Source organism: Mercenaria mercenaria, chromosome 3 (genome assembly GCF_021730395.1).
Source record: "Mercenaria mercenaria strain notata chromosome 3, MADL_Memer_1, whole genome shotgun sequence".
Classification (NCBI taxonomy): domain Eukaryota; kingdom Metazoa; phylum Mollusca; class Bivalvia; order Venerida; family Veneridae; genus Mercenaria; species Mercenaria mercenaria.
The window spans coordinates 24,841,558-24,856,744 of NC_069363.1; the positions used below are offsets into that span (position 1 = coordinate 24,841,558).

At 36.8% G+C, this 15,187-nt stretch overlaps 1 protein-coding gene across 1 annotated transcript; it reads right to left on the reverse strand.

The window, feature by feature from the left end:
• Window positions 1-2,436: 2,436 nt before the first annotated feature.
• LOC123525241 (uncharacterized) lies at window positions 2,437-14,047 on the reverse strand. The gene is made up of 13 exons (XM_045304119.2): window positions 13,805-14,047; window positions 12,982-13,284; window positions 11,816-12,037; window positions 11,416-11,529; window positions 9,181-9,408; window positions 8,546-8,785; window positions 7,979-8,203; window positions 7,233-7,469; window positions 6,869-6,951; window positions 4,885-5,086; window positions 4,039-4,236; window positions 3,327-3,409; window positions 2,437-2,652 (listed from the first exon to the last, which is right to left on the reverse strand). Exons 1-13 carry the CDS (start codon window positions 13,866-13,868, stop codon window positions 2,623-2,625), a joined length of 2,229 nt encoding a protein of 742 aa, XP_045160054.2. The 5' UTR covers window positions 13,869-14,047; the 3' UTR covers window positions 2,437-2,622.
• Between the last annotated feature and the right edge of the window lie 1,140 nt (window positions 14,048-15,187).

Genomic DNA, 15,187 nt, shown 5'->3' on the forward strand with positions numbered 1-15,187 from the left:
CAAGTTGTTTATTTTGTAAAGCACTCGCATTTTCGTCGATTTGAACAGGCATTTTCAGTAAGTAACAAAGAACATAACCAAGAGTAGTCGCCAACTGGACGTTCCTGTTTGAAAGCACATTTTAACAATTTGTGCTAAAAATTTTGCGTTAAAAAGTAAAGAAATATCGCTATTTTGAACTTTTCTCACGTGGCACAAAACTGCAGAACATGTCCAGCCCCATACCAATACATTAAAATATATAATAATTATAATAATGATAATACATAACTGAAATACTGTTAGAAACAACGACGCTAAAATATATTTCGCATTTCCTAAGGCAAAGCCTACTTGATAAATAGAATGACCATTTTCTTTTCACAGTGGTAATTAAAAATGCGGAGTTTTTGACGTAACACCCACTGAAAAAAATGCTCCCTTGTAAAACAGCTTCTTCAATGCCTAGATTGCTGTAATGTTGGCGGACATCGTGCACTGGCTTTTGTAGTGGTGTTATTTCTCACCGAAACAACGCAGTTACCGCACGAGGAATAGGTCTGCATAGTATTTACAGACCCGTGCAACGATTTGAAAACCGAAAGAGCGGAGCGATCCATGTTTGCACTGGCTTGCCGAATGACGCAGTTACCGTACGAGGAATAGGTCTGCCCCGGGCCGAGAGAGTAAATGCTATAATACCTATTCCGAGACTGTCAGTAGTAAAATCAGTTTGATACATTAGTAAAATGAGCATATTGATCAACATACTCGTGAGTGTATTTCTTTAAAGTATACATCTCTATTTTATGAGCAATTATTTTAGCATATACCTTTATAATAATCCAAAAATAAGTGTTTAATGATCTGCAGACAAATTTGAGCATTAAACTCATACGTACATATCCCTATATAAGAGATTATCATGAGGTATATTTACAAAGTTATTTTGATTTTTTTCTTGCCTGATAAAGAAATTTGTGCGTTAAGTTTAATATGTTGAGGCCGTAGAATAATAAAAAATGATATTATAGCGTCACTCGACATTCTTGAAATTGTCTTATGTTTCTAATGTATGAGAAATTTCGAAAATGTACTGTTAGTAATATGAATGATATTGAAAAGATATCGAGGGGTGGTGATGGAGGTGCATAAGAAGTCTCGTTAAATGTAGTAAACTAATGCATAGGGGGATAAATATACTTCCCCCTTTTAGTCCCCTAACACTAGTTTACAGGACATAAAAGCTGTACTAAACAAAAAACAAGAGCTGTCGGAGGACAGAAACGCTCGACTATTCTACAGCCTTGTCAACTGAATGAATACAAAAGTCGAAAAAGGGAAATAATTTTGTAAAAATGCAAAACAGTGTTATGGAACTTGCACAGTGCTTATCAGTTCAAAACAGTGGACAAGTGTGTGAAGTTTCAATCCATTCCCATTAGTGGATACTGAGATACCAGCTTACATAAGAATTTAACCAAAAACTGCTGAGTTGAAAAAGGGGCATAATTTTGTAAAATGCAAAGTAGAGTTATTGAGCCTTTGCACTGCATGTCATATCATGACAGTGAACAAGTGTGTGAAGTTTCAATCCTTTCCCGTTAGTGGATACTGAGATACCAGCTTACATACAAAAACTTAACCAAAAACTGCTAAGTCGAAACAGGGGCATAATTTTGTAAAAATGCAAAGTAGAGTTACGGGACCTTCACAGTGCATGTTAGATCATGACAGTGCACAAGTGTGTGAAGTTTCAATCCATTCCCGTTAGTGGATACTGAGATACCAGCTTACATACAAAAACTTAACCAAAAACTGCTAAGTTGAAAAAGGGGCATACTTTTGAAAAAGAAATAACAACAACAAAGTAGAGTTATGGGATCTGCTTAGTGCATATCAGATCATGACATTGAACAAGTGTGTGAAGTTTCAATCCATTCCCATTAGTGAGTACTGAGATACCAGCTTACATGCAAAACCTTAACCAAAAATTTCTAAGTCGATAAAGGGGCATAATTTTGTAAAAAAGCAAAATAGAGTTATGGAACCTGTGCAATGTAAGTCAGTTTATCACAGTGAATACGTGTGTGAAGTTTCAATCCATTCCCACAAGTGGTTACTGAGATAACAGCTTACATACAAAACCTTAACCAAATCGGGACGCGGACGCCGACGCACGGGCGAGTCCAATAGCTCTACTATTCTATGAATAGTCGAGCTAAAAAAAGATTCTAAATTGATTGATAGTGGTAGCTCTTTCGTTTAATTCAGAGCGACAATGGTTTCATTTTGAGACCTTCAGTCAACAAAGCTCCTCACAGCGGTTACCTTCCCTTGCGTTCATTATATCGCTGCGGTGAGTTTGACAGTCAACTTGCTCTCCTTTTCCCGGGTTCCTCAGAGATTATTGAGTACAGTGTAGGCAGGAAATAAAATAGAAACCCTGATACACTACTAAGTGAATATTTTATTATAATATCCAAGTGATTCGTGAAACTGATTAGTTTTTGTTTTGAAAATTCTATTATCTGTACACAATTTGAAATGTAATTTATTTCTCTCCTCAGCTATTTTCAGTAGTCTTTCACAATAGTTCTGCTTCTCCATAGTCTGTACAAGAGAGTCCTGGAATGGCTTTATTCACAGGTGAGCTTTTGCCCAGGAGAAATCCTGAAAACATGAGGTTCCAGTTATAGACTTTGAATCAAATTAATATAGGCTTATTGTAAGAAGTAAATGACCGAATGTCAACTGCCAACTGATGTTTTATGTAATATTTAGTTCAGAGATCTTGTAGCGGAAGACCTGCATTGACACTGGGCAGTTTCCATGCGAAAACGTACTCTCCATTACAGAATACCTACACAGATACGGAGGTTCAAAAATCAAACAGATAGTGCTGACTGTCATTACTCACCCATTACCTTAAAACGAATCATTCATATTTCTGACAGCAATGAACCCAAAATTGTATCATGACGTGATTTTGTTTTGCAAAGTGTCGTGTGTCTTAGGTCAGATATACACTGTATTTGAAACTTTGTGAAATGAAGACTATGGTTCTAAAATTATAACCTTACTAAGAATGAGTAGCTTTAAGTGAGTACTGAAATTAGGTTTCGATCTGACACTCCAGTTGAACTGTCTCTTCAATTTTAAATGAAACATACTTAATTCAATTTGACTGGTTGGAAAGCAGTTCTGATACCGTAATCCCACTGAGCCACTGAAACCTGATACCAAAAGTCTGATACATTAAGACAGTCATTACACATCATAACGTAATATTTAAAACACTGAAAATTTTCTGCAGTTCTCTGAAACAAGCTCACTGTAGACCTTACCTGTTTGTTTGTAAACATCAGTGACAAGACATTCTTGGATTCTCCTTCCATTGTGTATAAATAAAATCGCAGTAAACCACAATCTGAAATATGAAAATGTTTACTTGTAACTTATATGCACTTGTCAAACACAAACACAACTAATCTGCTCATGCGACATACCTACATGCAACTTACATGCATCTGTCAGGCTGTCACATACCTAAACATAAGTCATCTGCACCTGTATCTTCGTACAACTTACCTTCACCTGTCACATACCTACACACAACTTAACTGAACCTGTCACATACCGACACACAACTTATCTGAACCTGTCACATACCGACACACAACATGTCTGCACCTGTCACATACCGACACACAACATGTCTGCACCTGTATATACATACAGTAACTTATTTGCACCTGACACATTCTTTAACGCCACCCAGTGTTAAAAGACTTTGGCAGCAAGTAATAAGTCTGGGCTCCCCTATCAGAAGTTATAACACACTGCCTGGTCTGAATGAGTCTGATGGATTCTTTTTTTATGAAATGCTGTTTAAGTATAACACACAAGTTTGAGGGGTATGCTTATAAAATGCACCATGAGGAAGGTATACTGGTTTGACACATGCTACATTCACACGCCAGTGGAAAAAAAGAAAGTACATGGTACATTTCAACTATGACACTAAGAGGGGTTTATTTTTCTCTCTGACAGACCTACCTTGATCCATGCAAGGTGCTTCGTTATATGTTGACACCTCTACTCTGTGGAAACTTTCCGTGTTAAGTATCACCTTGACATCATCAGTGCGGACAACAGGATCGAATTTCCGCGGCAAGCTGTATCCTTCGTAAGGGATTGAACCACGGGATTCAAATACTTGACCAATAGCGTCACTCAGCACAAAAGATGAGCGTCCTGCAAAATAAAATATTGTTGCGTTTACATCGGTTACATATGAATTTCGAAACGTTTTGCTTTTATAATCATCTATTTATGACAGGTCGATTTCTATATACATTTTGCTATAACCAATTGAACATTCTTAGTGAACGCAATATATTAGTCTATTTAGAGATATATTATGTAACTCCAAAGAGTTTAGGTTGCGAGTGTTGGGGTTTAGCGCCTTTTTTCAAGGAGTGTCCACATGTAGCCGCGAGTACAATGTCCAACTTTATAGCGTTGCCTTACTGCAATAGCGCTCTGTTGACATGTGACATGATACCAACAGCACATTATATACCGACACCGGGCTCTATCCTCTTAATGCTGAGAGCCAAGCGAGGAACCTGCTAGTACCATTTTAACGTCTTTGGTATGACCTGGCAATGGAGCATCCAACGACCACATGCACTCAAAGCGGGCGCTGACTACCACTTGAAAATACGTGATTCATGTAAAGCGTGATCATCTTTGTACAGAAATAGACTGGATTGTCTTGTACTTTTTTGTCAAGAAAAAAAAAAACGATTTCTGTTTGTCCTCAGTTAAATACTTATATATCCGATCATTCTGATCGCCATTAAATTCTATAATAAACTAAAATGGAGGATTGTATTACACCTCTGCCATCCAGAGAGAATCTAACAGGCCGAGATGACATAAGAGCTCTTCCTTTTCCCAGCGTTCCATTCACCATTATGTGGTATTCAAAGTTGGGGTCAAGATCACGCAAGATTGCATATGGACGGTCACCAATACGGATGACATCCGCGTTTCCCATATCAGACGCATTTTTAAAACAGAAAACTGTCAAATTTGACGGCTGAAAAAGATAAAAAGATAAATAAAATATTCAGCGTTAAAAAGCAGAGAAAAATAGATCTATATACAAAAAGGTCAATTAAAAATATAAATACAGTATGGCATGACAATGAAAACGTACATGTATGACTGATATTGTTATTGCTAAGTAACAGTAAAAATAAACTTGGATGGCGGCGGCGGAAGCTGTGTTAATCTAGACCGTGCAAATCGATACTTGTTCCTCAACAACACTTAACAACTTTTCTAACGCTACCAGTAGCCTTTTCGCAATAACTTTGAAGCTACCAAAGAGAACTGAATACATTTTTCAGGAAATTTGTAACAGTATATAAGACATCGTTTGATACGAAATGAACAATGACATAAGTCTAAAAAAAAACCAGATTTTATTACTAATCCGACGAAACCACTGTTTTCAAAGTAGAAAATTTAGACAATAATTATATGCTACAGTAGTAACTAACGCGAAAGGTTTTCATTTATTCTTGCAAATTTATAATAAATTGAATTTCGGATTTTCATTTATAATCGCTGTCATTATTATATTTTAATGCGAGTTTATTTGCATGCTTCCAAAACCGATAAATAACTGTTTAATTGCTCATGTAAACATTGCTTTAATTTTCCTAGAAATCGTTTTTAAATGAGGCGCGGTGCACGTGAAACTTGTGTTGACTGGTAAGTAATACTTTTAGATATTAAGTTATGCAAAGTCGAGCTTTAAAAAAGCTTTAAAGTTGATCATTTTAGTACAAGTACTAAATTTAGTTTATTACTTGTGTTATACACGACAGGCGGCCATGTCTCAGAACATAACCTGTTATGTAGCAGAAAAATTTACATTTACATTGTCCAAAGATGATGATAACAACTAACATGTTTATTAAATCGACTGAGAACTATGTTGGTAGCAACCAAATAGTTTTTCAGGATTGTGAACGTTGACTTTCATGTCATTACGAATTGTATTTATTGGATAAATTTTGCGACTTTGTAAATCACCGAGGCTACATCAAATAAAATGTCGTCAAAATTTTCAAATTACGGAAACGTTTGTTGTTAGTTTCAATCAAATAATGTTTGATAATTCCTTTAACTGCCCTGAAAATGTCATGGAATTATCTTCGATAGTTTTAAAATAATAGCGAAAAGGCTACTGGTAGCTTTAGAAAAGTTGTTAAGTGTATATCTATGAAATACAGCGAAAATGCCGGTCTGGTATCACGTATATAAATAGGTCATCACGTTTTCAAAATGAATATGTTATATAAATAATTCCATTTCTAGACATATCATGTATTCATCCGCTTAAAATCACATAATTCGATATAATTTTGAATATCTGATATCACATTTTCGAATACTATAGATATCACATATTTTTTCAAATATGTGATATTTTCCTTGAAAGTGTTACACTAAATTGTGACTCCGTATATTTGATATCACCCATTCGAATATTCAATATCTGCTACCAGAACTGTTGCAATCAACTGGCTGAATAGATATTATGATACTAGTTTGTTTTCGTTTCTCCTATATTCTATATCATTTATAATCTAATGGAAGATATCGCATACTGATATACATGTAGTTTAAATTTCTGTAAACACAAATTAGCATTAGATAGTAAAACAGCACCTCGTACTAAATGAGACAATATCATTTTTCTTACAAAACAGATTAAACTTTTATTTTTTTTTTCCTTGCATAATTGTTTATATATGTAGCATTATTCTATACTCGATCATCAGTTTTTAAGAAAAAAGGTTTTACGTACCATTTCAGAAAATTTCTCTGGTATCTTCCACTGTACAAAAGCCTTGTTTGAACCAATCTGTTGAATGAAGATACGGCCTAGCACTGAAAGAAATGAATGGATTAACCTTTCAATGACAGTTCTTAATTATGAACACTGGTTAATGTTGGTATTATACTTTCTGACATAATGACATTGTATTTTGTGTCATGAAAATGTCCTTTTTTACATTTCCAAGATATGTTGTTTTTTGTTGTTGTTGTGTTGTTTTTTTCTGATAATTGCAGTTAGGGATAAAAACGTTGTAATGGCACTCTGGCACTCTGGTGTTAAAAATGCTCAGAACAATAAACAGTGACTTACAGAGGAGAAAATATTAATTTACCTTTTTCGACGTTGTCCAAAATAGGTAAAGCCGGCTCGGGTGGTTCACATGTAAACTGGCAACATACACCGGGTACTGGTATCGGGTCCGAGCATCTCATAGGAGGAGGAAAACATGCTATACTCCTACATAATACAGGGTGTCCACGTTCACACATGCACGTGACGCACGGGTCAGCTCTTGGATGGTATGAATCCCCATTACCAGCGTAAGAACCATCATGTGCACGGCATCCACCTTTAAAATATGATTTTTTTAACTATATGACAGTTGATTTCATCAGCCTTAATATTTCATATTTTCTCTTTGATCTCTATTACTTGGATATTTACTGCAATTAAACGACTTCCAAACTGCCCCAGTGCTAGAGTTTGGGTCGTTTTAACTACCTTCTAACATAAATCTTAAGATATCTGAGTTAAACTGATGTACAGTGTACACCAATTAAAATCCATACACGTAAGTATCGAGCTTGAGGTTTCGTACATTTAAGACATAACAGAATTAGTACAAAATTCATAGACGTTTCATAGAAAAATCATTGAATTCATGTACAAAATTAGAAAAATAACCATTGTAAATCATTGCCTACATTTTTTTACATTATTTTTTGTTTCCCGCAATTCATCGCGATGTAGTAGAGTGCACGGGCAGTCTACATTTAGATCTTTATAGTTTGTTTCCTTAAATATGATAAAGTCAGTAACAATAATTTCGGTTGATGCAGTGGTAACAGCAATACAAACCATCCAGATCTATTTCCACAGACTCAGTCTCTTCGTCTAGACATTCAAATCCACAACAGGTACCAGGTATAAGTCTGTAGTTTTTGCAAGCTGGTTCATCACATACAACAGTTGTACATATCCCCTGTAGCCCTTTAACACATTCGCATGTAACACATGGGTCCGCTTCAGGCTGGTACATATCCCCGTCAGACACCGCGCGTCCTAGGTGATCTTTGCACGACACTGTAAGCAAGACATGCAATTGTACCTTTGATAAACGCACGTAAAACCATCAATGCACGTACTTTGCATAAAGTCATGAGACATAACGTGCTTGGAGAACAAAAAACATGACATATAATTTAACTTATATATGCTGTCGAGTAACAATACAAAAGACACGAGCCTTAACAGAAATTACTTCTTCAAATACCACTGCGGATTTTATGTATGTAGAAATCATATGATAATCGGACTGATGCGTGTTAAACCTTTTACTGAGTAAATTAGTTATTTCTAATATGTTTGTAAGTTACACACGTCTCGGACTTAAAAATGATTACGTCAAATAATCTGATTGATCACCTTCAATCCTTGATGGCACGGGAGGAGGAGTGCTTAAGCACGTGTAACTACAGCACACATCACGTGATGACGTGTAATTATTACACGTGGGTGTCTGACATGCGACCATCATGCATCGTCCCCGTCTGCCATTGTGACACTCGCACTGCAAGCATGGATCTTCCTCGGGCATGAACCTTTCTCCAGATGCCACCTGGCGTCCATCTCGGTCAGTACACATAGCGACATCAGTGCTCTCTTCTGCTCATTGCAAAAAAAAACAAAAACAAAAACATACATAGATTTTTGATACGATAGATCTACTTTCACTTATTTTTGGAAGAGTGCTAATTAAAGAAAATACGAACAGACAGAAGTACGAACAGATGAAGTAGGAACAGATGAAGTACCATCGCGAGAAAGGACAATGAGGAGACAATGCATCATCTTACATAAAACTTCCAACTTTTATTAGAAATATTTTGACTATATGAGACTCACCATCATGAGACGTTAAGCAGAGACTAATATATAGTTGGTAAGAAATTTAGTGTTTAGTGCTACAACTTACACAAATTTTACACACACATAACAGAACCTAGTTTTCTTAGTTTTTATATACATGATATAGCTGCAGAGAGTATAAAGTTATTCACCTGAAATCGGTACGCATTTATGTTCACAACATTTCTCAGAAGACATCTCATGTCGCTGTCCTGGAGGACACGGCATTGGGAAACATGATACAGATTTACAACTCAGACCGGCACCTTCAATGCACGTGCAAGTCGTGCACGGGTCTCCTTCACGGTTATAAGTCTCCCCAAAGGCAGAACGTACTCCCATATCATCAAAACATCCATCAGATACTGGAACTGGAGGACCTGCACGAGGAATGTATGCATTATTGAGAGATTGTATCAACAAGGGATATTTACATAATTATTATGCTGCTAAAATTCTTCAGACAGGAGGGAAACTCCGTTTCCGTCAATGCTAAAACTACATTCGAAGTCAAAATTAGATATGTTGATTTTGTTCTAACACTGCTTTCAACTCATCACGACCGGCAGGGTAAACATTCACTACGAACTGCAGGGTAAACGTGATGGGCATTGGAAACATTCATCACGACCGGCAGGGTAAACATTCATCATGACAATGGTAAGGCCTATAGGAAATAGTGGTACATTTTGTACTTATTTTCCCGTACAGTCACTTTGAATGGCATACCATACGCAGAACCTATTTGTCACGTAGTTACCTACCATCTTGTAGGCATACCATACGCAGAACCTCGATTATTTGTTACGTAGTTACCTACCTTCTTGTAGGCATACCATACGCAGAACCTCGATTATTTGTTACGTAGTTACCTACCTTCTTGTAGGCATACCATACGCAGAACCTCGATTATTTGTTACGTAGTTACCTACCATCTTGTAGGCATACCATACGCAGAACCTCGATTATTTGTTACGTAGTTACCTACCTTCTTGTACAGTCACTTTGACTGGCATACCATACGCAGAACCTCGATTATTTGTTACGTAGTTACTTACCTTCTTGTACAGTCACTTTGACTGGCATACCATAAGCAGAACCTCGATTATTTGTTACGTAGTTACCAACCTTCTTGTACAGTCACTTTGGCTGACATACCATACGCAGGACCTCGATTATTTGTCACGTAGTTACCTACCTTCTTGTACAGTCACTTTGACTGGCATACCATACGCAGAACCTCGATTATTTGTCACGTTGTTACCTACCTTCTTGTAGGCATACCATACGCAGAACCTCGGTTATTTGTTACGTAGTTACCTACCTTCTTGTACAGTCACTTTGGCTGGCATACAATACGCAGAACCTCGATTATGTGTCACGTTGTTACCTACCTTCTTGTACAGTCACTGACTAGCATACCATACACAGAACCTCGATTATTTGTTACGTAGTTACCTACCTTCTTATACAGTCACTTTGACTGGCATAACATACGCAGAACCTCGATTATTTGTCACGTTGTGACTTACCTTCTTCTACAGTCACTTTGACTGGCATAACACACGCAGAACCTCGATTATTTGTCACGCTGTGACTTACCTTCTTCTACAGTCACTTTGACTGGCATAACATACGCAGAACCTCGATTATTTGTCACGTAGTTACCTACCTTCTTGTACAGTCACTTTGACTGGCATACCATAGGCAGAACCTCGATTATTTGTCACGTAGTTACTTACCTTCTTGTACAGTCACTTTGACTGGCATACCATACGCAGAACCTCGATTATTTCTATCTTCTTGTACAGTCACTTTGAATTGCATGCCATACGCTGAATCTCGATTATTTGTTACGTAATTACCTACCTTCTTGTACAGTCACTTTGACTGGCATACCATAGGCAGAACCTCGATTATATGTCACGTAGTTACCTACCTTCTTGTACAGTCACTTGACTGTAACATACGCAGGACCTCGATTATTTGTCACGTAGTTTACTTACCTTTCTTGTACCAGCACCTTTGAACTGTGCATACCATACGCAGAACCTCGATTATTTTGTACGTATTACCTACCTTCTTGTACAGTCACTTTGACTGGCATACCATACGCAGAACCTCGATTATTTGTCACGTAGTTACCTACCTTCTTGTACAGTCACTTTGACTGGCATACCATACGCAGGACCTCGATAATTTGTCACGTAGTTACTTACCTTCTTGTACAGTCACTTTGACTGGCATACCATACGCAGAACCTCGATTATTTCTCACGTGGTTACTTACCTTCTTTATGTGTCACGTTGTTACTTACCTTCTTGTACAGTCACTTTGACTGGCATACCATACGCCCACCCTCGATTATGTGTCACGTTGTTACTTACCTTCTTGTACAGTCACTTTGACTGGCATACCATACGCCGAACCTCGATTATTTGTCGCTACGCACATATATCTTCCACTATCACGGACGGTCGCCTTGCTTATGATCAGGTCCCCTGAAGCACACATGCAAATAAAGCAAAATGGTTAACAGTTTTGTGAAGGAACTATTAAAACATACTGTGGTACTGAGACCGTCTGTCTGTTTATTTATTTCTTAGGTTTGTTAGCAATGTACATAGATACTGATATAAAACAAGAAAATTTTTAGTCTATGACTAACATGATGTTGATCTCTGTTATGCTCGGTGCTATCATATTTTGTATTTCGGTGTAAAATTCTAACGAATCTAACACAGTAAGTCCGAAACTATTGGGCGTAAACAAATTATCGTTCCCTACCTTCATCTGTCACTTCTATTCTGTCCTCATCGTCTTCACTGTCGTCATGATTATCCAGACTGAGGTCAATAAAGTCATCTTTGATCCATCTCCACGACGGCTTGCTCTTCTTTGTTGCCAAGCTTTCACATTTCATGTGTAAGGAGCCTGGGTCCGGGGACGGCAAGATATAATCATCACCAGTCCTTACTGGGGCGATATGTGGAAAATTTTTGTGCAGGCCTGGAAAGGAAATCAAATCAAATGTTTCATAACTGTCTATAATGCAATTTGCACTGCCAGTTACTTTCATTCACTCATTTTGTATATCCAAGCCTCACTAATGAGATTCAAACAGCGGTCTCTAGCTGCAGGTGCAGTTCATAAGGGTTTAAGTTGCAGTTTTTCAATAGATGATAAAACTACTGTTTTTTAATAGGCAGATGTGGTCTTCTACTTTCATTGTATGTCACATCGTACGACAAGATTCAATGGCGCAAATAAACAAATATACGTCTATATTGTTCGGAAAACTGTAATTAAACAACGAACACATGTACAGTCGTGCTCTTTGAACACAAATATTTGAAGGAAATTGGTTATTATACGAACATTTCTGTGGAATTATTTCAAAATCGAACCAGCGGTGTCTGTGGTGATTTTTAAAGCTATTCCTTTCGGTTACCACGGCAAACCAAAATTCAGCATGGATGACCAAGATTTAAAGAAATCTGGAAAGTGACCACCCAAGGAACATTCCTGAGAAGATTGGTTGAAATTGGCATAGTGGTTTAGGAGAAAGTATTCTAAACTAAAAGATCACCATGGGCACTTCGTCCATTGGAATTTCGTGCTCAGGTGAGCTAAAATCATCACAAGACGGCCGGATTTAATTGCGATGTGCACAACTAAACTTAACTCGTATAAATTATTGTCACAAAGTTTCATCAAAAACCATCAAACGGTTTAGAAAATGCATCGGAGAGATTCCGTTTTAGAAAAAAATCCTCAATGGATAATTACTCCATGAAAAATCATTGAATCAGAATAATCAATATGGTGACGATATACAAGGTTATACCTACAAATAAATGTAAAGTGACAATACTTGTATACTCTCAGCTTTACGAACGGACAGACGAATAATTACTTTCTCCATGTAAGGAGAGACGTAATTATGCACTTACGTTTTCTGGACAGCACCTTTAGAGTCACGTCTGACGTAACAACCGTGCTTTGACCGTGTCCGTGCTTGACATGACAGCTGTAAGTCTTTTTATGTTTCTTGATGTGTGCCTCATTGATCCTCAGTACACTCGTGGCAGTCATCCGCCTGATAGAGACCTGATCTGCTTCTTCGTCAACCGGGCGATTTCCTTTGTACCAGAAAATTTCAGCCTCTGGATTATTACTCACGCATGTGAAAACGACGGGGCTGTTTTCAACAACTTTCTGGGACCGAGGGAATACCTCGGGTTTTTCGAACTCATCTGAAATTTTACAATACACTTTTATATTATAAAATAAGAGTTTAGATCCTTATAAACGTTTTAAACAGATTTTTATATGATAAATATAGACTAGCCATATAGCACAATAATGGTCCGGCGGTTTTACGTGTAATAAAACTGTTTGTGCTTGGCTTTCATAATTTGACGAACAGTGTTGTGTCTGATTTAACATCAATTCAAAAGTAGTTGAGACACGATAAAACTTAGTAATGCTGCAAAAGAAATGCTTTAGGAAAAACATATTATATCATTTTTAAAGTTTCATTTATTAAAGCACTTCATTTTTCCACAGCACATTGTGTACCGAACTGGATTTCATCTGATTATCTGTAACCCTCGTAACAGGAACAAAATATAGTGTAAACTAGTACGTTGTGGATACCAAAAATATCACTTCAGACAGTACATGGCATTTTAAATTATTTTTCCACCTGCATCTTGGGTTGTGATGCGGTCTCCCTGTGGAAAAAAAACCCAGGTGGAAAGTGTAATATTTTACCTGCTACGATAGTATTTATGTCCAGATAAAATAATAAAACTGTAAGAAAGCACAATCCAAACATGGTTAGATTCTAAAAATTAAACAGCTGTCTACACATATATATCAGCTAGTACTGTTTTGTTATAGTCGCGTCTTTATATATATCGCAAAAATAAGTCAAATCCAAGTTGTTTTGTGATCAAATTGGTCAAACAATACAAAGGTTCTTCACTCCGGATGTCACTTCTCACTATTTAAAGCGACAGATTTGTTGTAAACAAGGCTGTTTTGTTTGCGCTGATCCTGGGAAAGTGTTAGCGGAAAAGATTAGCATCCATTATAAATTTTTGTTTGACTATAGTTTGCTAAAATGTTTATTCACAAGACATCAAATATTTGAAGACGGACAATCTAGGGGACAATAAAAGTACTTTTATTATATTTGCAACCTGCGTCATAAATCTTACCAATAGTTGTATTTCTCTTCCGCTCTATCAGCGTGCTCGATAAAGAAGTGATTAGAAATTAGTGGGACACAGACTTTAAGACAATCTGAGGAACACGGTGCGATGTAGCTCGTTTTAGAAATGAACCAAATGGTAATTGGACAAGAACTTTGCAGTTCCTTTAACTTTATATCAAATGTAAATGTTACCAATTAAGGGTCCCAACTCGCCAGTAAATAATCTACCCGGGTTGTGTTGATATTTTGTTAACTGAAGCTTTCCGTCATTCAATTTCAGCCAGTGGTTGTCGGATAATGGCGGGCGGACAAACGGACGGATGAAGCGGCGACCTTACGCTTTCACGATTTTTTAGCGAGCATAAGAATCTCATATCCAGTACATTAAAAACGTACAATTGTTTCATATTTCACCACGATTTTTTATGATAGCGCTCTGGATCAGGTTACAGTTCATTTTATTAAATTATATAAATGTTAGAAATTGCCAATCGTACTACAAGTACTGATGTCAAAAGGTGAGTAAGTCATGAACGAGCTGTTAACAGAGAAAGGACGAGAGATGACAGGTACAAACCTACCTAAAACTGAAATTATTATTATTATATTATTATTACACCAGATTTATATAGCGCCCTTTTCATGATCAATTTCACGTTCAAAGGCGCTTTACATAGTTCAACAATTAACTCGGATCCATGATTTTTAAAGTTTTATTTTGATGTATAAAAATAATCAATGTTCTAATTCTGTAGCTTTAACATACAAAATACAACAATACTTGACAAATGTTCACTAACAGAGTATAGTTATATGCCATATTACATATAAGGTTACCAGCAACTAAAAGATCAGCTATAGGAACATTGCTATGTATGAATGTTTGATTTTGTTCCATACGTTTGTGATTTTATTTCAGTTACATAATGGTGTTCAGG

Coding starts and splice junctions, on each gene's coding strand:
- LOC123525241 (XM_045304119.2), bottom strand. CDS start 13,868: ATGTTTGGATTGTGCTTTCTTACAGTTTTATTATTTTATCTGGACATA. Junction 8,204..8,545: donor CGTGCCATCAAGGATTGAAG/GTGATCAATCAG, acceptor TCTTGCTTACAG/TGTCGTGCAAAGATCACCTA. Junction 5,087..6,868: donor CAGAGAAATTTTCTGAAATG/GTACGTAAAACC, acceptor TATCTTTTTCAG/CCGTCAAATTTGACAGTTTT.